Source organism: Sceloporus occidentalis, unplaced genomic scaffold (genome assembly GCF_023333645.1).
Source record: "Sceloporus occidentalis isolate IW3139 unplaced genomic scaffold, rSceOcc1.0.p SCAF_15, whole genome shotgun sequence".
NCBI classification, from domain to species: domain Eukaryota; kingdom Metazoa; phylum Chordata; class Lepidosauria; order Squamata; family Phrynosomatidae; genus Sceloporus; species Sceloporus occidentalis.
Genome location: NW_028316995.1, coordinates 15,863,888 through 15,886,648, shown reverse-complemented (window position 1 = coordinate 15,886,648; position 22,761 = coordinate 15,863,888). Strand labels below are relative to the sequence as shown.

The 22,761-nt window shown below is 38.9% G+C and overlaps 1 protein-coding gene across 1 annotated transcript in view; it reads right to left on the bottom strand.

The window, feature by feature from the left end:
* Nucleotides 1-17,153, bottom strand: part of LOC149303312 (acetyl-coenzyme A synthetase 2-like, mitochondrial) — a 32,421-nt gene extending 15,268 nt beyond the window's left edge. Inside the window, exons 1-5 of the mRNA XM_089481430.1 lie at nt 16,778-17,153; nt 10,708-10,804; nt 3,719-3,918; nt 2,534-2,709; nt 1,538-1,690 (exon numbers count right to left, since the gene is read on the bottom strand). Of these exons, the coding sequence (XP_089337556.1) occupies nt 1,538-1,690; nt 2,534-2,709; nt 3,719-3,918; nt 10,708-10,804; nt 16,778-17,153 (1,002 nt within the window). The remainder of the gene's footprint in view (nt 1-1,537; nt 1,691-2,533; nt 2,710-3,718; nt 3,919-10,707; nt 10,805-16,777) is intronic.
* Between the last annotated feature and the right edge of the window lie 5,608 nt (nt 17,154-22,761).

Below are 22,761 nucleotides of genomic sequence, written 5' to 3'. Positions count from 1 at the left end.
TCTTATTTAAATATCCATTTTTATGAATGTTAGATGAATTTGAATACTGCGTAACTTGACATTTCCAGTTCTGGCTACTCCAGGACATTTCTAAACGTGTCTTGAAAACATTACTTTACTGTGATTCAAATCAATAGAAAAATTATACAACTGTTATGTCCTTTATTAAGTCGTGTCGGACTTTACTTTCATACACCACTACCAACAATATATATTAGTATCACGGGCTCTAAGTGCTAGCAGACCTGTTTGTATTCTGAAGCTGTAAACTGGAGGCCACAGAGTGTTTCCATAAATATTTACTTATAGGTCTTATGGATCTTAAATATACTGCATATATGTTCTGAAAATCAAATTAAAATGAATAAGACAAAAATGCCCAGTATAACTAAATGTTCCAGATAATTGCTGTCCATACATATGGCACCTAACATCAGTTATGCAGCTCCTTTTAGGTATCATGGAAAAATAAACAGCAATAAATGTATTTATTTGCTAGAAAACACCTCTATCAAGATCCATAAGTAAACATTTACAGAAACACCTTGTGGCTACCAGTTTACAGCTCTACTATCACTTAGAGCCAGTGATATATATACGGTATATAGAATGTTTAATAACACAAACTGGATATTCAATGGTTCAGCAGAGTTCATATAATGTTAGTAAATACATTGGGAGTTTAAAGCTCTATTTTCTGTATGATATTTTCTCAAAACCGTTAACAGGAGGAAGAACGGGAAGTATCATTGCATTGGTAAACTGTACATATTATTCAGTGCCTTTCCCACCAACCGCAGGGAGATACCTCATTATTATTTATCTGATATCCTGCAGGTTTTATGTAATGTTAATGTTTCAAGCGATGCTTTCCTCCTAGCTGGAGTGGGGTTAAAGACCGTATTTAACAGCCAGTAATCCCTTGGTTTTGGATATTGATAAGTTTAGTAAGCCTCAAGTTAGCTACACAAACTTCAGCAAATATATGTATTTTTAGCTGATAACAGGAAATGGCATCTCAAAAAAAGATATGTGATGATGAATTTTTTTTTGTTTTACATAAAGTAGATTGATTCTTTCCTCAGGAAGTATCTGTTTACAAGCGGTATGACAAAGCCTAGCCTGGAAACTGCACATAATTGTGATATTTTTTAATGATATATATATATATTTTTTATTACACAGGATGCTATAACATGGTTTAGGCTTGCGAATGATAACACTGAATACAATGTCAATACTCCTGTTTGTAAAACCACCTAATAGATTATAAACTAACAAAAGCAGTCAATTCTGTATATTGTCACTTTCAATGTTTATTTCCATTGTCCCTTTAAAGTAGTAGAGCCACAGAATCTGTAGGTACTCTATAAATAAATGGATTGGTATTTTTAATTCTCTTCTGTATCGCCTTTAGGAGTGATTTTAAAACATTCCTGTCGTACACCTTGGAACGATGGAATGATGGATATGGCAGCAACCACTGGTTTCTCTTAAAATACAAAAAACATATCTATCAGTTCATAAAGGTGCATACCTTGTGTGTCAGTGCAGCATAGAGTAGGTATCCAGCCTGGGTATGTACTATGCCCTTTGGTTTGCCGGTGCTACCCGAGGTGTATAGCATAAAAAGCATGTCTTCACTGTTCATGGTTTCGGGAACACAAACTGTATCAGCTTTGGACATCTCCTGCCATAACACAGGCAAGAAAAAGAAGGAAGGGTAAATTGTCGTTTGACCTTTTTTGGTAAAATTGTCATTATTGTTTTATCCACATAATAGTCACCCAGCTGATATAGTAAATTCCAGATCAGCTAACAAAGAGATTACAATGTATAACTACGTATATGCTACATACATAACAAGCTTAACATTTACCAAAATGAAAATACATACAAGGGGTATACTTAATACCAGTCCTGTCCTCCCCTCCAATGAGACCCCCCTATGCACATGTGCAGAAAGCTCTTCCATTGATTTAAATGGAAGCTGTTTCTTGCCACTGATCAGTATCAAGGATTGTCGGACCACAGATGTTCTACCTAAAGTAAGTGTTTCTTTGTTTTTCAAGAATTAATATTAAAGTCACCACAAAGTACTTTAATATCCATTCTTCTTTAGTGTGGCTGTCAGAAAAAGTAAATTTGGCAGTATCATGTAGTAACCATGTATATTACATGTAGTATATACATACATGTAATAGAGCAGGAATAACAGCCAAATTTAGCATTTATGGACAGTTCAAAATAAACAATTAAAAATAATGCTAATAGTAACAATAATTAAGCATTTTGACAGGTGCTTTGAAATTCAGACTGGAAATAAATGGATATGGTATATTTGAAACATTGACTATATTTCTTTTTTCATGTTTGTTTTTCAATTGCATTTATTTCTGAGTGTAGGTTGTGTTAGAACAGATACAATCCACACATTTTTCTAGATTCAATTGTGTCATCCACACTGCTGTCCTTCATGAATACACTCAAGCAACTATAGGCTAGAGCATAAGTAGACATTTAGTTGACTTACTTCTTCAAGAGGAATGTCAAGATTACCCATGTGGACTTTGTTGTCAGTCCTCTGAGCTACAAAGACATGTTTGACAGAAGGGCAGGTCTTGATGGCTTCATCAACTGTTTTCTTCAGTTCTACTACACGTCCACCCCGAACTCCTTGATTGAACGTAATGACGGCTTTGCAGTTGGCTATCGAGACAAGCGTATTGATACAAGTCATTTTATGACAAGTTGAAACAATTAATTGAAAATGTAGCACACATTTCAGTGTAGAGTTGTTGTTACAGATTTTTTTTTACAGAAAACTAGCTAACCTGTCTTTAAAGTGGACCTGTCCATATCTTATATTGCTATTTTTCTTTTTTTCAGTTAGTAAAAATGTTACAGAAATATTTTGTTGAAAGGTTTTAATCATGCAGAGCTGACTTCTCTGGTCAAAACTACAACAGACAGTGAGCGGTGAGAAACAATGGTTAATTTTATATACCGTATTGGCCCGAATAAAGGCCAATATTCGGGGTTTAGCGCAGGAATTTTAACAAGTATTTCTGAGGGTTCTTTTTTCCATTATGCATTTGTCACAGAAGTTCTCATGGCTAAGAGTTGACCTATCATCAACAAATGGATCCAGTACAGGTAACTATGAGTTTATTGAAATCTCTACTCAACATTTACATAAAAAGCCACAGTATCTTATTCTTATTTTTGATCAAGAATACATTGCTAGATTCATGTTTTGCCATTACATTGCTATGTTAGCTAAAATAAAAGACACTACATCATCATCATACTTACAAAGTACTTTCATATACATTCATTGTTTTCTATAATCTTACATATATTATATAGCATTGTATTTATTGGGGAACAGGCATTTCATTCACATCAATGTATATGGAACATCTGGACCTGGAGCTAAATAGACACTGCATGATATGCAGAATGAAAGGGGGAAAAGTTCCATATGAGAAGCCCATATTAACCCTTTCAGTGATAATGACCCACACACACTACACTGTCACTCAAATGATTAAGGTATAAGTTAGATGTTAGCTGGAAGCAATTCTGTGCCTTGCATTATCGCTAATATGATGACAGAACAAATTCATGAACCAAAATAGAAACATTAGTAAGGTAGCTATTGATTTCACAAGCCAACAGAGTGTTTAAGCAGGTTTTTATTTTATGGATCACTCACCATCATTGATTCTTCCTGCCAATGATTCTGCACTGAATCCTGCAAAGACCACAGTATGTACAGCACCGATTCTGGCACAAGCCAGCATGGCAGCCACAGCCAAAGGTGACACAGGCATGTAAATGGCTACCCTGTCTCCTTTTTGAATCCCATATTTCTTCAGCGTGTTTCCAATTCGGCATGTTGTATCTAAGAGTTCTCTGTAACGAAATAGTGACATATTTATGATTGTTAGATTTTATTGTGTTTTTTGTAGTTGGTAGGGGTTTGGCTGCCTAAGGCCAAATGTTATCTAGTGGCTTAGCTAAGTAGCTCTCTACATCTTGGTTAAAATGCTGGCAGAAATCATGAATTACAATGTGACCTGCACTGGTCATTGGACAGTTCAGGCAAATGCCCGGTGGCCTGTTGCATGAATGTGCCACTCATGTGGCAGATCCAATACTTTAGTGTGGGGCTGTCTACTTGATGCACTGGCCACACACAATCCAAAAGTCTAGGTGGTTAATTTAGAGCGTAGCATGCATATGTGTGAATCCAGCAATTTCGTTGCACGCATGTGAGCATTTGGCACTGTCCATATAGTGTATATTAGTCTGCATTCTCAGAGGCTGATAAAGTATTTATCTACGTAGAATTATTTCTGAAAATGTCCGTGACACTTTGACTAGTAGGACGGCCATACCTGATAAATGTTTTTTAACTGTGTACAACTGTAGCAAGATCTGTCACTTTAACAATGTACTACATTTTACTGGTCGGAACAGCAAATAAACATACGCACTGGTGTATTAAAAAAATCCTTATTGCCATTAGACTATATAGTCACAGTTTAGTGAAAAAAAACTATATGAGCGTTAACAGAATGGTTTTCCAAGTTCACCAACCCTGCGATGGTTTTAGTACTCATTTAGTTAATGTGTAATACAATGCTAGACTATGTGTAGATAAGACAAGTAAAGAGACCAGCCTATGCGAATGCAGTGTATGTGCAATGTCACCAAAGAATGTTTAGGAACCTCACTAGGCCACTCTCCTGAGGCGAATGGCTCCATGTAGCCTGAGATGGGAAGATTCAAGATATGGTTTATGCAGTCACTACCAACATAAAGAAAACCTATAGACACACTATTATCCTCAATTGGGTATCATGCACATGTCTGACACCTTCCTGTGATAGTCTCTGTAAGGATCTAGTTTAACTCATCAGGGGTAGCAAGACCTCCAGCCTTCCATATTTTATATGTAGTCTACCAAATTTTATGAACAAGGACAATAATGATTATTATTTCTAGAAAAAAATTCTAGAGAATCTCAATATTATTTCCTCAAGTTTTTCACATTTGCTTATGTTCGAATCTTTGATCTTTCCATGGAATCACAAAGCTTAAAGCGAGGTTCCACATATGACAATGCTTTGTATCCACCATAAAATGGAGGTTTATCCACTTATTAATAACATTGTGCAGCGTGCAATGAGTGGTGGGACTATTATTATTATCTTTTAGTTATATATCTCCATTGATTTACATATTTACAGTACTATGTTTAGATCTACCAGAACCATTAATATACAATATTTTTGCATACACTGAAAGGTAGCAACATATATTTACAAAGCAAATACACACTTATTGTATCGTAATACAGTAACCTTGCACGTGAGACTGAAAGAAAACATTAATCCTTTGTTTAGGGAACAGCTCCTGCGACTACAATTTCCTTCTTTCAGTTTCCCCAAGTGGCTGGGGTGGGGGGCAGCTTTCGCCCACAGACTGCTCTGATCTAATGATCTTGGGCTATTGTCTGAAGCTACAGCAAAAAACAGCTCTAAGAAAAATTAACACAATGACTATCGCAGGACACATTCTATTTTTAATGGTGAAGTGGTCGGTGAGTGGTGCGTGCCTATAGTGACCGGGAGACCTGGAGAAGAGGCTCTTGCCTCGAAGTCTCCGGGCGAAACCCAGAGTGTTCCCAGGTATATTAATATTGTGCAAAAATAGACAAAAAAAGTTAAAATTCAGTAAGACTTCATGTATGTATGCAATTTAGCAATGCAATGAATAGAAGACATTTCTCCATAATACCTTGTCATACATCACAATAGGTGCCCTTTAAATTATACAAAAAAATCCTAGTCAGAAACACTGCTGATTTAAACAAAGCTCCAGCTACTGAATTGTGTTTGGACCCTGTCATTAGCATATCTCGTTAACTAATGTACTATTTTGCTCAGTTAACCCCTTCTTTACTGAGCTCCAAAACCATGTTTTTTTAGCTATGATTCCCCTTTTTCATTTTTACTGTATTTCCCCATCCAAATTATACATCCTTTTTTTAAGGAAAGGACTTACTTTTAGATGTATAGTCCAACATTTAGTATGAATAATATACCAATACATTTTAAAAAGCCATATTTTGTATGACTATGATAATTGCAACTAAAGTAGTTGGGTTGACCAAAATCATTTTATCCATGCATTACTACCAATAGTTTGTGGTTGATTTAGAGAATGTGGGCATAGAAGTGTGGACTAATTTATGTTATGTTTTCTTTCCATATGTACGAATTCCCCCTGACATTACTATACATGTTATTATCCTCCACATACCCTGTGATACATTACACTAAGCACTGTTCTCGCTATTCAGAGGAACATGGCCACTTCTCCATTACGGGAAAAACTGAAACAGTTTACTATAGAAATTTTTCATTTTACAGATATGTGGGTTTAGAGAGATGTTTTTCAGGTTTTTTTTTTATTTGGGGTAAATAGTATGTGAAGACAAAATACAAGAGGTGGAGGGAGTAGTAGATACAAGGCCAAGAATTTTGTCTTGTGCCCGAGGAAGACAAGAAGAATATACAAGAAACTACAACAAATCTGCAAATTGCGTTGTATAAAATATGTTAAGGGTCAGGGTTGGAAAGCCAAGGGTATCACGTTTTATAAAAGAAGGTTAAATTCACGGATAAGGACCATCATCTATTCGGAAGTCATTATTTTACTTCTACTGCCCCACAGGTATGGAGGTATTTTATGTAGAGATCACATTTAGAAACCAACAGATTCTGTGTCAGGAAACTGAGTAACATGCTCCACAGACATCAATCACTTTCACAAACCTTGCTTCCATTGCTTCCATGTTCAGTCCCTTTGACTGGTTTAGACACTGCATTTGGGACTAAACAAGATATATAGAAACGAGGGGTAAAATGGCTTGCTCTGATAAAGCTACAAATAGGTTGAATGTACCGTATATAATATTATGCAAAATATAAACACCTTCACTAAAAATAAGACTGTTTGTTCAAACAATAAAAATAGTGCCAAGGCATAAAATAAGCAACATGATCACAATTTACAGTATACTGTACTTTGCCGCAATATGAAACCTAGGAATCTCAGTAGCATATCTACAGTCACAAAGTAATTTCATATCATTAAAGAAGTATTGTTGCAATGAATGCTATAGCTATAGCCAAACCATACGTTATACGTTGCATCATGCCAACTGCTTTGGAGACTAGCATTTTTTATTTAGTCAACACCCAGAACTGGAAAGACATGTTTGACCTCCTTGAACATACACATAACAAGGGCATCGACGATGATAATAAAACCTGTAACCTCAAAACATTACTTTACTGTTAATACAGGGCTTAATAAACGCCAAGTGCCAGGTCACCGTGGCAACAAGGAAAAACTTCCTGGCTCCTATAGGTTTTGCAGGATATTGGTACCCAATGCCAGTGACTCTAAACCTCTCCTCCCCTTGGGCCAGTTATACCACAGTCCCTCAGTCCTGGCACGCTGACTGAGTCTGATATAATATCATTTTCCTGCACTCAGACGCAAGCACCATGTGAGGACCACAAGGGTACTGAAGACCTGTCATCATTAGTGGACGTCCCCCTCCCGAGCCAACAAAGGCAAAGGTACAAAAAAAAGTTTTTTCTTGCTTCAACATTTAAACCAAATTTGTCAACTTCTGTGTTAATAAATACACAATAGTAGGTGCATTAGATGGCTTCTTGTGGTCCACAACGTTTAAAAACCCAAAACCCATTTGATTTAAGTACAGTGCTTTTTATGTGTACTGTAAGTACATAGTCAGGCCCAAACTGGCCATCTAACAAACCAGGCAAATGCCCAGTGGGCCACTGGCCAACAGTGCCACACAGTTCCAGTGATAGATCTGGTGCTGCAGTGTGCAGCCAGCGGCTGGATAGCGTGCGGCCACACATATCCAGCCATCGGCCATACTACCGTCATCATGTGGCTGCTGGCCTTAAACTACCAGGGCTGCCCATAAAAAAACATTTTGATTATTGAATACAGTGTGGAATTAATGGCTGTGCTTACAGACACATATATATCGTTATTTATGAAACATACTTCCTTGCTGACCAGGTAGCAACTATTGTTTGGTTATCATGTGATATTCCGAACCAACCTTTGTTCCAAATATTTGTAGTAGTTGACTGTCTACTTAGATCTCATTCTAACACAATATAATTAGTAAAATCATCATTCCGGGAAACTGAGGCATTAACATTGTTTATAATGTTCTTAGTGTCATCTAGAAGAGCAAGAGAAGATGACACCTTTACTGACACATAAATAAAGCCAATGCCAGTCAAAACTACCAGATAAAAACTGAACTATTTCATAGTTATGCAACTTTCACTTGCAGTTTATATACAGTTGCGGTGCCAGTAAAAACAATTATTTTGACTTCCTTGTTGAAGTTGAACCCTCAATGTCCTTCACAAGTTCAATAAGACAAACGCGTTCTTACAGCCTCTGAACTAAATAATTACTAGGTCATGCAGGTTTGGTTAGATAGAACAACGTACCTTTCATACTAGGTACGGTTTCTGCTATTACTTATTTTTATCTATGTCAGAGGCTTCTGTGCACAACTTTGTAAAATCACGCTGAATGCCTTATCATAGGCAAACAATGCAGAATAAAAGGAGTTATAGAAAAACATGGTACAGACCGATTGTACCGTGTAATAAATTATGCTACAGAGGCCAATCCAGAACCAGACTAGAACCATGATTAAGCTCTCCCGCATGTGGTCGAGTACAGCTTTTTGACTAATTGACAAATTAACGAAAGGAGCCTGATTTTCCTGCAGTTGGATAATGCTTTAGTATTTACTAAGTAATACCATATAGGAAAAAATGCACATGCTCAAGGGGGCACATTCACAGTCTCATGATATGACTCTCCCCTTTGGGAATCATTCTTCTAAAGAAGAATTCTCCCCAATAAAGGATAGTGAATTTCAGACCAAACCAGCCCTATCAAACGTGAATGATTGCAAACATGTCAGATCATGTGAACAATTTAGATACTGGGTGTCTTTTGATATTACAATTGAGTTCTGAAGGTTATTTTGACCTCTCTTGACTAAGAATGGTTTTGTCACAGGACATGTAGCAAACAGCACGAAGATAATGCATGTGCCTTGTTATTTAGTCTCACAGCTAAATGGTAAGAAATGTGTTCAAAATGCTGAAACCTTGAAATAATGTATATTGAAATCATTACAATTCTCTTGTTATTATGCAATAGAGTATATGTGCATTATGGAATGGTATAATGCATTATTTTTCAACCATGCTGGTATCAGAAATATATATTGTAGCAAACATGAAATGGATTTTCCTCATGATCCAACCAGTATTCTGTCAATTTCAGAAGTAAGGAAGGGGCAGATCACAGCAGAGGGGCACGGGTAGGAGCGGGGCAGAGGGGGCAGTAAGAGGCTTGGGGATCAGAAAGGAGATAGAGGGTGCAGGAAGGGGCTGAGGAGATCAAAGAGGAGCAGGGGGTAACAGGTCAGAGTAGAGGGGAACTAGAAGAAGTGGATCAGAGTTCAGAGAGCATTATACACACTCTGATTGGACATTGTTTAAAGCTCCACCCAACATCACCAACGATTATATATATATATATATTGTGACGGAAGCCTCCATCACTGGGGCCACTGGAGAAGCCTGACTGCCAGCCTCCTCCCTATTGACTATGGGCCCTGGGTTTGTAAAGACTTCTGTGGCTACCCCCAGCAGTATCATCTCATCACTGGTTGAGGGGATTATCTACGGCAGACAGCCAGGATCTGCCACCAGGGAGTGACCACCATTCTTTGATGTTTAATGTTGTATAAATCAGTCTCCCCCCTATTGTATTGTTAATCCCGTTACTGCCCCTGTTGTCTCTGAGAGGCAGATTAAGGGGGCGGTTTGTGTCCCAATATCTTGTTTTATGTTAATGTGTGTTTTGCTGGATATATCCAGCTCCGTGTGTCTAAAATAAATCAGTCTTCGTTTGGTTTTACCCTACACTGAGTCTCGGCTAGTGACTGGGGAACCGGGGAAAGTGTGTTGTCCCAGGCTAAGGGAGCACAAGACAGCGGAGGTAGTCAGTCGGACTAGCCAGCTCCGTGACATATATATACATATATATATATATAAATAAAAGTTTCTTTATACATATATATAGGATTTTTTTTATATTAAAAATGTGCGGAAACTTCTCTTGTATTATATATATTAGATATTTTACCAGTGTCTTTTCATTTTCTAACTCAAAAAACAAATCCTTTTGATTAGACATATAACAGATAAATATGAAATTCTAAAAAAGCACACTGTATGTGCAGCTATCCCCAATCACTGCAATGGGTCCTTGCTAGTTTTGTAACAAACAAGCTAGGGTGTGTCAACCTGCACAAAAGATGGATCATATAAAGGATTCAGCCTTGGAAGAAATGCTTTGCTGTATATGATAATATAATAACTGCCGCAAGCTGCACAGGGGCGCCTGACCCCTATGCCCCACATATCTTTAAACAGTATACAAAATGTTCTATGAAAATAAGCAAAGGAAAACAGATTGTTATAATAATTTTTAAATTGTAGTCAGTCGGGTTATTTGTAATATAACACATATAAAAAGTTTGCGACCTACCTGTATGTGATGTTCACTTGGGTCCCAGGTTCATCTCTCTCCCAAATCAATGCAACTCTTTCTGGACACTGATGTACATGCTTGTCTAGGCAATTCACTGTAGAGATAGAGTATTTAGTATTCTTGAGCGTAAGAAAGTGTTATTTTTGTGTGGCTTTGCCTAGCTAGCATGATTTTGATTAACGACAAAGAAACTATAACATTGATTAGAAACAGAATCTGACAGCAGTTATGAGCCATTCAGCCAATCTAGTCCCCTTTTTTTGTTACATTTCCTCACTGCATTAACCTCCACCAGTTCTACTGGAAAGCTGTTCTCACTGTGAGAAAATACAAGAAACATGTCATAAATTTGCAAAGGAGGCTCCAATTAACATCAGCTATGCTGCTGATCATGTATTACTCTATTAAAAGATTTAACAATGCTGCAGTTGGGGAAATCAGTTTCCTTGTTATCAATGTGAATAAACGCTCAGATCAGACAGGAAAGAATTCAGTCCTAAAGCAACAACAGCACTACGCATCGCTTGAACAAATGGCTTATTCAAATGTAGAATGAGACATTAAATTTGCTTGCTTGGCTGGCCTTAATAGACAATTCAAGATATCGCCTTGTCTTTCAATAGTCCTGGAGAGCTGCCACCAAAATAGGCCAAAGCTGGTCCGTTTAACATAATTGATGCACATCAGTATTGGTCGGTAAGGAAAGATTAATTATTCAGAGAATCAGTAACAGAAGACTCTTAGACTTCTTCTTTAACTGGAGTGGAAGCTTGAGCTGCCCCTTTGAGGGACACGACATGAGCACTCAGATGTTATCCAGACATAGTGGTTAACATGATTATGTCTTGCATCAAGGCAAAATCTACAGTGAGCAATAAGAAAACTACAAGAATGGATGTTACCCTTCCTAAACTCAATAAAACACAAATCAAACTAGTTCACTGAGTGTGTCCTGCAACCACACAAGTTTTAGTTTGCTGCTGGAGGGGACATCCCATCTAAAGCCAAGATCCACTCATCCATCTGGAATCTTTTTTGTCATGGAGAAGATTACAGCACAATCTCGATACAGTTCATCAAATTTGGGAATCCTGGTCCTCATCATTTAGAGATAACACATTTCCATTAGCTGTTTTCATCTCTAGCAAGCATGACTCCTGTCAGTGTTCTTCCCCTTTCATTCTCGTCCTCTTCATTCCTTAAACTTTAGTTACCCCAACTTCTTCTTTTCTTTTACAATTTCAGTTGTGTTTGATACTAATTACTTGGGTCAGCAAGAAATCAACTATGTGATACCAAGTTCTGATGGTCCATTCTTGCAGGGTACGAGGTGTGTATTAATCCCCTGAATGCTATGTACCTCATGCTATGTATGTAAGCTGAGATTGCATCCATGTTTCTGTGTACTTCACCTTTTGTTTATTTCATGAACATGCTTAAAATAAAACAAAACAAAAAAATGAAACTACAAGAAAACCTATATTTACAAAGTCCTACACTGTGACTTATTAGCTTTACCATAGGAAGTCACAGCTAATTCGGGGTTTCTGAGTCTCTGTCCAAGTCAGTGGAATGCGAAGGGGGAGCATGGAATTCTGCCAACTTCCTAACAATGGTTCCTACATACCACCTCTTTTTAACAAAGCCTCCATCTTGATGCCTCCCTGCCTACTCTGCATTCAAACCCTGTTTGCGTCATTCCTAATGCATGGCTACGTCACGTGTTTTCAAAACTGAAATTCTCATGGTTTGTTTTCTCACCATAAAATGCATGCTCTCCTATAAGGTGCCTTCAGGACCTCAATGACTTCCAGCCACCTCCTCACCAATAAACTATAGCAGAGCCTATTTTGTTTTCTGAACCAACATAATATTTGCCTATAAAATCATTCATTCACAACTACAAGGTAACAGAGATTACTACTTACTTTATTGGGCTAGTTGCAAAACTTTCACATTGACCCCAAACACAATGAAAATATTTCAGGTTAGTAAGAATGCAATAAAAAGCACAGCCATTGACAGTACGCCAGAATTATACTTTCATGACTGTTTTTTTTTAGGAACACGGGCAGTGTCAATAAACAGAGAAAGTCATTTAAATGTAACATTATACCGTATTTCACTCATAGCTTTGCTATAAAAAACGTTGAATAAAGAATGCATAACATGTCTTAAGTGTATTTCTTTTTGTTTAACTCCATCCTACAGACACAAAGTTTTATGAACCATTTGTTTTTATGAACCATTCGTCATGTGCCTCTCAAGGTGAACCTGAGCTTTTAACACAAATGGGTCTTCACATGAACTGAATGCTATTTCTAGAGCAAGGGTATATACAACAAGGTTAAAGGATCACAAAAAAGTACTTACCATGACACATACAACATTCAAAAAATCCCCATTCAGAGAGAAAAGGATGTTACAATGTTTTTAACCCCTTAATGACAAAGCCCGTACATGTACGGGCTCAAAATGCATTGTTTTCAATGGGTTTATGGACCGCCCATTGTCCTTAAGGGCTTAAAGGCCTAAAGGCAGTGGGGCAAATTTATGTAGAGAATATAACCCATACGCTAATTTAAAGAATATCTGGTCTCCAGATGCAACAGATGACAACTCTTCTTCTCAAGATCCCTGATGGCTGGCTGGCCATCAAAGGCGTCATAGGAATTGTACCCTTAAAAGAGTCACATGGTGGACAGGTATATGGAAGAACCAATGATATGGTCTTAATTTGAAGTATGATAGGTTGAAGAGAGGCAGCGTAAACATTGGGAGCTCGGACTATATGTTGGGCATTGATGGAATATTCCAGAGCCAATTGGTTTGCACCCCTACAACCGCTTAAGTACTTGCAATGGAGTGTATTCACTAAAACAGATACTGAAGGTAATTTGACTTCTCTGACTACACTAAGCATTATGGACAGCCAACCTCAGTGAGTATCTCTTCCAAAAATGAGCTATGCATTACTCATATCTCGACATTAACTATAATTTATATACAGCCAGCTGATCCTTTTTGTTGAAAAGCATCATTGAGGTTGGGCCATTATGATGCATAAAGTTGAAACTCTCCTGCAGATGCTTGCTTTAGTGAATAGATCAAGTCTTCTGTGGCCCCAATAAATGATTTCCACCAACACTTACGTGTGAAAATATTAGATCCAGCCAAGTAATTGTACTTTTCATGGCGACATACATTATTTTTTTTTATCTATCGCCCAATGATTTTGTCGTATACCTTAGATGTGTCTTTATTTTTAAACGCAGGCTGTGAACTTTGTGTTGGAAACTATGCCAAAGGTTGATAATAGATGTTGCAGCATGGAAAATCATTCCCTTAGTAACATGCATAACACAAGCGAGAAGAAAAGATTCTAACATGTCTGGAATCTCTGCTGCTGTCCAGTTAAAGCAAAAGTATCCAACATTCAAACACATTCTAGTTGCCAGTAAGAAGTCGGTGGCAAAAATATTTCAAGTTCATTGTATCACATGTAACACCAGAGTCCTGATGTTCTATTGAGGTATTCCAATCTTATATATAATGAGCAGGCCATGCAATAAGGTGTCAAAATATTGCAGTGATTATGCAATCATGTTCTACAAAACAGCAATTAATTGCTCTTTGCAAACAAAACGTTGACATAATTGCTCATCAGAGAGGAGTTTAGGTTACCCTTCTATAACTCGGTTAATCAGAATTCCTTATAATTAGCTTGAAAATTGTGACTGCAGAAGCTTGAAGTCCTAAGTAGTCACGTATTGAATATCTGATGTCTTATATAATTTGGAGTTAAATCACACACAACTGGGTAATGTAGGCAGCCAAGGCCGAGGCTCATCTACGGGTTGCCGTCTGGTTTGTTCTTGTTGAGGCTCAAGTCTGACGTGTTCCTTCGGTCATTTATCACCGCATGTCAGCTATATGTAGTATTCAGAAACCATGTGCTAAGGCAATGCTGACAAGTTGCTACAGTTCTCAGCGTACACATTTACATAAAGGCGAAAGGCGAGCTGGCAGCGGGAGGCATTTGTCTCTATTACTCTGATTTGAACGTTTTGGGCAACTACCAGAATAATGCTACTATGTATTTTATTTTTAATACCGCATATAGCCATCACAGTGTCTTAGGCAGCGTTTACCCCTGACTGGATCATTTTTGTGCTTCATTTGGTCTATTAAGTCATTTGGGGGAAATGTTTGTTGTACATGAGAGGTACCCTTACGAAAAATTACTGCAGTTTTTCTGAAGTAATACTGCTGTTTTTTGGACATGAAAAAACTCCAATACTGCACATTTACTGCAGTTGTACTGCATTTGTACTTCACTGTACTGCAGTTTTACTGCACATTTACTGCACTTTTTTTTTATATTGCAAACCTACAGTTGTACTTCAATGTACTGCAGCTTTATTGCATTTGTACTTCCGTACAAAAATAACTGCAGTACAGTGAAGTACAAATGCAGTACAACTGCAGTAAAAGTGCAGTAATACTGCAGTAAAAGTGCAGTATTGCAGTTTTTTCATGTCCAAAAAACAGCAGTATTACTTCAGAAAAACTGCAGTAATTTTTTCGTAAGGGTAGGGTGTACTTTTTGTGTTGGTTTTGGTCATCATATCATAGGGCTATCTGGGTGGCCTAGTCCACCTGGGCTCAAGGCCACCAGCCTTCTCTACAGATATACATTCCGGATAATTCCGGATAATATATCTCCAGAAAAACAGTTATTGTATATATATATCTACATAGCTATATTTTTATTTTCTAACCCGGGATAAAAGTTACGTTTTATTCTATATTACTAATAGTAGCTTTTTCAGTGGCTGCAGTTTCTATTATTTCTAAATATTTTACACACTCCCTTCCGATGCACCCTCATGGTCCTCACACACTGCCTGCGACTATGAGCTGGGAAATGACATCATATCCTGGCGCTCAGGCAGCGTGCTGGGACTTAGTGACTCCTTGCTGGTGGCCGCACTCTACTCTTTGGATCAGTCCCTCCATGCATTTACTGTGCACCGACACACTGATCGACGGTGGTCCGTCCTCCCGGCACAGTCTGCCCTTGTCAGTTGGCACCCCTGGGATACCGGAGTGTCCCTTTAAGAGTCATTAGATTAGAATTTTAGGGCAAAACAAGACTTAAAAAAATCAAGCACTGTTAGTTTTCTTTATTTCTAGTTGCGAGAATTGTATATGTAAATCCTCTGTGAATGAAATAATACACCGATTACGTTAAAGCGGCAGTTACTTTGTTCAGGCGTAGACATTAACAGAGGGCCGAGTGCCAGCTCTCTACACAAAAGCCACCCCAAGCCAGTTGGGCAGCACCCAGCATGTGACACAAACAGAGCTTCTCAAAAGTAGGGGTTTTTTTTGGTTACACCAAACCACGCCCCCTCTTCTAAGTTCTTAGCCAATCAGATGCGCAGTTTGGGCCCATCCCATTCTTCTCAATGTATTGGAAACGTCAGTGCAGAAGTGAGCCAAGAAAAAAAAAAGAAGCCTTTTTTAACTCGTTCACTCCCAACGCGCTAAAACAAGACGGCTACGATGCATGAGAACTCCAGCTGGTTTGTTCACGCATGCCAGGTTTAAGACACCATATTAAAAAAGCGCTATATAATAAAAAGGCACTGTTATTGCATGTATGTACCGTCATATTGGAAATGTATTGTTGTCGGATAAGGATTAGATCCCCCCCATAACCGGCACAGATCCAATAATGTCCCCTCCCATTTAAACTTATAGAGAATGGTAAACCGATCATATAGCCGCATCTGCCTTAAGCGCTTCCTTAACCTCGTGTTGAGAGGACTGCTTTGGATCGAGCCATATTAAGGCAAGACACAAATGTGAAGTATTTGGGGGTATTTTGCATGAAATGTATATATGCAGGTCCATGCAGAGACACGGGGGAGCACAGTGCCGGTATACGAGCTATATGCATGGGCACAGCTAATCAAGCACATTGAGCTTAAAACGATGACGCAGAAGCCTGGGAAGCAGATGTCACTGTAAGCAATCCACCTGCGAACGTCACATCACTCACCAGACACATTCAACTGGCCACCAAGGAACCACCTCACCCGGCCTTGAGTGAAGTCACAGTCTTTAACCGTCTGGTATGGCTTAACCCAAGTCAACCTTTCTCTGGCCAGCACACCCCAAAAAGTCTCAGGGTCGCCCACCGACAGCTGTATGAGTTCTTGGTAACTTTGCACAGCAGGCAAGGCAGCAGCTTCTGGCATGTAAGAATGGACATCCCACTGAGAGCCAGCAGCCTGGTGAGATGGTTGCACCTTCTGTTGTTGGTAGGACACACAATGTCTAGCTCCAAGTCTTCTCCACTGGCAGATCCTTGCAGGAGCATGGTGCTTACTGAGCACCTGATTCAAGATCAGTCTGTTTACAAATGTAGCTGTCATCTTCAGAGATATCAGGGTTTCCAAGGTGCTCAGGTCTATACCTCTATGATCTGTTGAAGCCCAAGAAGTATCTTAAAGTGCAGGCTAGTAGGAGTTAAGTGCTGAAGATGATAACCACAACTGCAACAAGTCTTCTGCTGGGAGCTGCTAGAATTACACTCCCCTACTGCTGCTCCTCCTCATTTCACATTCAGGAAACGTAATAGCAACTTTTTATATTGAGCACCACGTTGGCCTGCATTGTCCCCTCCTCTGATTCTTCTGTGGCAGATAAGGTCCCCATGATCTGGTGCATAGACCTGTCCCCCTGGGTCCTGATAGCTCAGTACTCATTACCCCTATTCCCCTGCATGTGCATTTCTTAATCTTTCTATCTGCTTCACTTAAATCATCACAGCAGCAGAAAGCGCCTGCAGACTATCTGTATGAAACACACGCAGAACTATACTTGGTAGAAGGATATTTCTCACTGTCAGCTAGGCTAGTCAATTCATTCTTTCCCTTTAATAATGTTTTGTGTAGGATACATCGATAAGGAAAAGTAATCTGCTATATTTAATGTAAATATTAGTGCTGCAGAATATGATGGCGTTATTGTATACAAATGTATTTATTACAAAACAAACCCAATAATAATATGTGAAGATGTTGGTTAACCCCTGCAGTGTATGCCTTTACCACTGGAGTGAGCAAAGTCAAGTTTTTAAATATATTATGTACATGTCACTAGATTTTTAACACAGTTTTAAAATTGGGTTTATTTTTGGTGAGGAAGCAAATGTTATAATTGTACTGTTAAATGTAGGTTTACCTTAAACTTCTAACCCTTCACCGCTATTCTAAAATAAATGCATGAGAATATCAGGGCCATGCCAAGTATGAAAAGCTTCAAAAATTCTGCAAACACAATTTTTCAGAGTTGTATATTTAAATAACTTTAGGGTTTATTCACTATCCTTAGGGTTTCTACTGATTTGCAACTCATTGACCCAAAGGGACGGTCTATTGTCCCTGACACCTATACTATAGAAAAATGCATGCTAAAGTACTCTGAGTAACATTAACCCTCAGTGAGGACTAATATGCATTCTTCCAAAATGAAAAATAATATAAAAAATGAAGCACTTACCTGGCACGGAATTAGAAGGATCTTCTTCCTCCAGGAACCAACATTTCCTGCCCCAGATTGGCAACTTTTAACTGTCAGTCTGTGGCAGGGAAAACTTTGCGCATGCACACTATACATCATGTGCAGGGAGATACGTTTGGCTGAATGCATTTCCTGCAGGGCGTTTAGCTGGGCGATGGGGAAAGCGGCAAATGAAAGGAACAGTTTCAGGAAATTGACATGACTGTTGGAGGTGCTGTGGTATCCACAAGAGGTCACACAATCAGGGCAAGCTAATAACTGTAGTTGACATTTGAGACATTGTACACGTTGCAGCTATTATTTTTATTATCTTTTATTTATATAGCGCCAAAAATGTACGCATAGCTTAATACAATACAAATATTCAAGGGGTATGACAAGACGAGAATTGATAGACTAAGACAAACCGATACATTAGGTGGAGAGGCTCGGCTCGCAAGCTTACAATCTTGAGGGAATGGGGTGACAAACATAAGGCACAGAGAAAGGTGAGAGGTAGTATGGTGGTCGTATCAATGACAAGGAAGTTCTAGCAGCTAAGATGGTGCGGCTTCTCTGAAGAAGTGAGTTTTGAGATGTTTCTTGAATGTTGGGAAGGAGGGTGAATGCTGAAGATTTCGGTGGAAGCAGATTCCAGAGATAACGTTACTATCATTCACAGCAGCACTTAAAACACCAGATACATTCAGTGGAATGGCACGAAATTAAAGGTCTATGCCCTGCCACGGACCACAATGCAATAAGCTCAGCCTCTACATGAAGGTAATGAGGAGGAAAAGATGAAAGAGGGTGAATGAAACGTCACAAAAGAGAAATTATGAAGGACTTATCAAGGTATGAATGCAATGAGATTAAAGGCTGAGAGGAATATAAAAGGGGAAAGTAAGAATTTAATAAGAGAGGGAAGAATGGAAAGGGAGAACATGAGGAGAGACATGAACCTAGAGATTAAAAGCAATGTATGAGAAAATGAAATGAGGGAAAAAAGAAATGAATGAATATGGCTGGTCTGCAGAGTAAAGCAGAGAAAGCATCCAAAATGCCATAACTTATACTTCCTTGGCTTTTGTTGAGTGTCACACTGTGTATCTTGTGTGTATCTGTATATTGTGTGAAAGTAGTTAATCGTTTCAATGTGAACCACATACGAGATACATTGTTGACAAAGTGGGCCCAGGATCACCCCCTCATCAAGCACCAGAATTGCGGTTTATAAATAGTCCCCGTTTGCTTGGGTGCCCAGCTGCTATTTTAGATACTATGAGTAATGCGGCTCACATAATATCTCACATGTCAGCAGGGTTATATGCATAAAATGAATAATGTGTAAATAATAAGCTAGTATTTTTGCAAATTAAATGATTATAATATATGTGTGTTAATAAAACATAACTTTGAACAGCAACTTTTATTTTGAAACAGTTTATAACTGAATCATTTATTAATATTTTAAATAGTAGGTACCAAGCATGCCAGGTTCAATGCTCTTTGGACACCTGCTGCTGTGGGGTGATAAAAGTTCCAAACCCCAAAAATTTCTTTGAACATTCATTATGCTGAATTAGTAAACACAACGTCTGGTTTCATCTCCATTTTTCACAGTGACCGCAACAAATTATTTCATTTTATAGTTTCTGTAAAGAATGCTGTTCCATCAGACAAAACAATAATTGCACTCGATAGTATGCCAAGCAAATATGCCATAGCAGATCTGCCATTTTATTCTTTCTTCTGAGGGTTTAATCACATGAAAACTACACAGAAACGCTTAAGGAGCTTTTTTAGTGTTTCTATGGAAACAAACTCCAGTGTCTGACATTTTAAATCATTAAAGGAATTGTTGTTAGGAAGCGTTTGGGTATTAAATAGCACTTGGTATTATGGTAAAATCAGAAGAGCGGAGGGAGCTTATTGGTAGTCCAGTGGAGGTATTTTTGTAAATGCCATTCTTTTTACTGTTCCCCTACCTCTGACTATCACTGATCGACTCAGAAGTAATGGCCTAGAGGGGATACTTTTCATTTATCCGTACAAATTATAGAATAATTAATTTCAAATTTCCACATCTTTTTTCCCAAACTGGGCTGCTGGCCATCATCTCTCACTCACCCCATCTGCAGCTGGAGCGTCCTGCACAGTGCAGCCATCGGCTGGATATGCTCGGCTGCACACTACACCATCTTAAAAATGTAGTGTGTGGCAGGAACGCAGCATATATTAGCCATATATGTTCGGACAGAATGCTGCCCTCTGTTGGTTTTACATTAAGTAGCATAATAACTTTGGATTTCTTTCAAGCATATGGAACAATGCTACTTAATGTAAAACCAACAGAGGGCAGCATTCTGTCCGAACATATATTAGCCATATGTCTTCGGACAGAATGCTGCCCTCTGTTGGTTTTACATTAAGTAGCATAATAAATAACTGGATTTCAAGTATATGGAACAATGCTATTTAATGTAAAACCAACAGAGGGCAGCATTCTGTCCGAAGACATATGGCTAATATATGTTCGGACAGAATGCTGCCCTCTGTTGGTTTTACATTAAGTAGCATTGTTCCATATGCTTGAAAGAAATCCAAAGTTATTATGCAACTTAATGTAAAACCAACAGAGGGCAGCATTCTGTCCGAACATATATTAGCCATCTGTGGCAGTGAGCTCATTTGCATTTATTCAAATAAAATATATTCCCATGATCCTTTCGTGTAATGGTTTAATACAAAAAAACCCCAAATAAATAGAAAAAAAGAGTTTGCAAGTTCGACAGAATTAATGTCCGCGAGTGCGGACATTTAACTGTTGCAGCGGGGAGACCAGCGGATCATGGGGATATATTTTATTTAAATAATTAATAAATGAAAATGAACACACTGCCACATATGGCTAATATATCTTCGGACAGAATGCTGCCCTCTGTTGGTTTTACACTGAGTAGCATAATAACTTTGGATTTCAAGCATATGCTACTTAATGTAAAACCAACAGAGGGCAGCATTGTGTCCGAAGTTATAGTAAGTTATTTATGCTAAGTTAAATGTCCGTACCGGCGACTTTGTTGGTCGCTGGCACTGACATTTAACTGACACAGCGGGGAGACCACTGGTGTCCCTGCTGTGTCAGTTAAATGTCCGTACCGGCGACTTTGTTGGACTGTTGCAGCAGGGTCCCAGGTTGATTTTTTTTTTCTGCCTAGCAACTAGTGGTAAGGGGCCGTGCGAGTGAGCCTATTGGTCGCTTGCACAGCCCTTTACCCTACGGATTTCTGCTCCCGTTATCCAACGCAGCATCGCAGGGGTTAACGGGAGCGGAAATCAGGAGTTAAAAAGGCTGTGCGAGTGAGCCCTATTGGTCACCTGCAGGGTCTTCCTCTGGCATCAACCAATTGGTTGATGCCAGAGGAAGACCCTGCAGGTGACCAATAGGCTCACTCACACTGCCCTGTAACCCCTGAGGACGAACCTGCGGATTTCCACTTCAGTCAACTCCCCCGATGCTGTGAAGATAAGGTAAGTTAGATGGGGAAGGGACCGGGGAGAATAGTAGACGAAGGCGAAGATTCTTCGTGTGTGAGTCTTCGTCTTCGCCTACATTTTACCGGCACCGTCTTCTCTTCTTCATGTCTTCGGAACGAACACGAAAACGCACTCTTCGTGTTCGTTTTCATGTTCGCCTGAAGACGAATGCACAAGTCTAATCTTTAGAAGAGGCTTCCTTCTGGGACAACAGCTATGCAGACCAATTTGATGCAGTGTGCGGCGTATGGTCTGAGCACTGACAGGCTGACCCACTCCAACCTCTGCAGCAATGCTGGCAGCCCTCATACGTCTATTTTCCAAAGACAACCTCTGGATATGTCGCTGAGCATGTGCACTCAACTTCTTTGGGCAAGGCCTGTATGGTCTTGCCCACCATGCTGCAACTCAGTTTCAGGGTCTTGGCCATCTTTATGTAGAGCAACATTTTTTTTCAGATCCTCAGAGGGTTCTTTGCCATGAGGTGCCATGTTGAACTTCCAGTGACCAGTATTAGAGAGTGTGAGACCGAAAACACCAAATTTAACACACCTGCTCCCTATTCACACCTGAGACCTTGTAACACTAACGAGGCACTTGACACCGGGGAGGGGAAATGGCTAATTGGGCCCAATTTGGACATTTCCACTTAGGGGTGTACTCACTTTGGACATTAATGGCTGTGTGTTGAGTTATTTTGAGGGGACAGCAGATTTACACTGTTATACAGGCTGTACACTCACTACTTTACATGGTAGCAGAGTGTAATTTCTTCAGTGATGTCACATGAAAAGATATAATAAAATATTTACAAAAATGTGAGGAGTGTACTCACTTTTGTGAGATACTGTATATATATATATATATATATATATATAAATCCCTAAGCAGTTGATTACCTTGACCTTTGCACTGTGAAATGGCTCAGACTCACACACT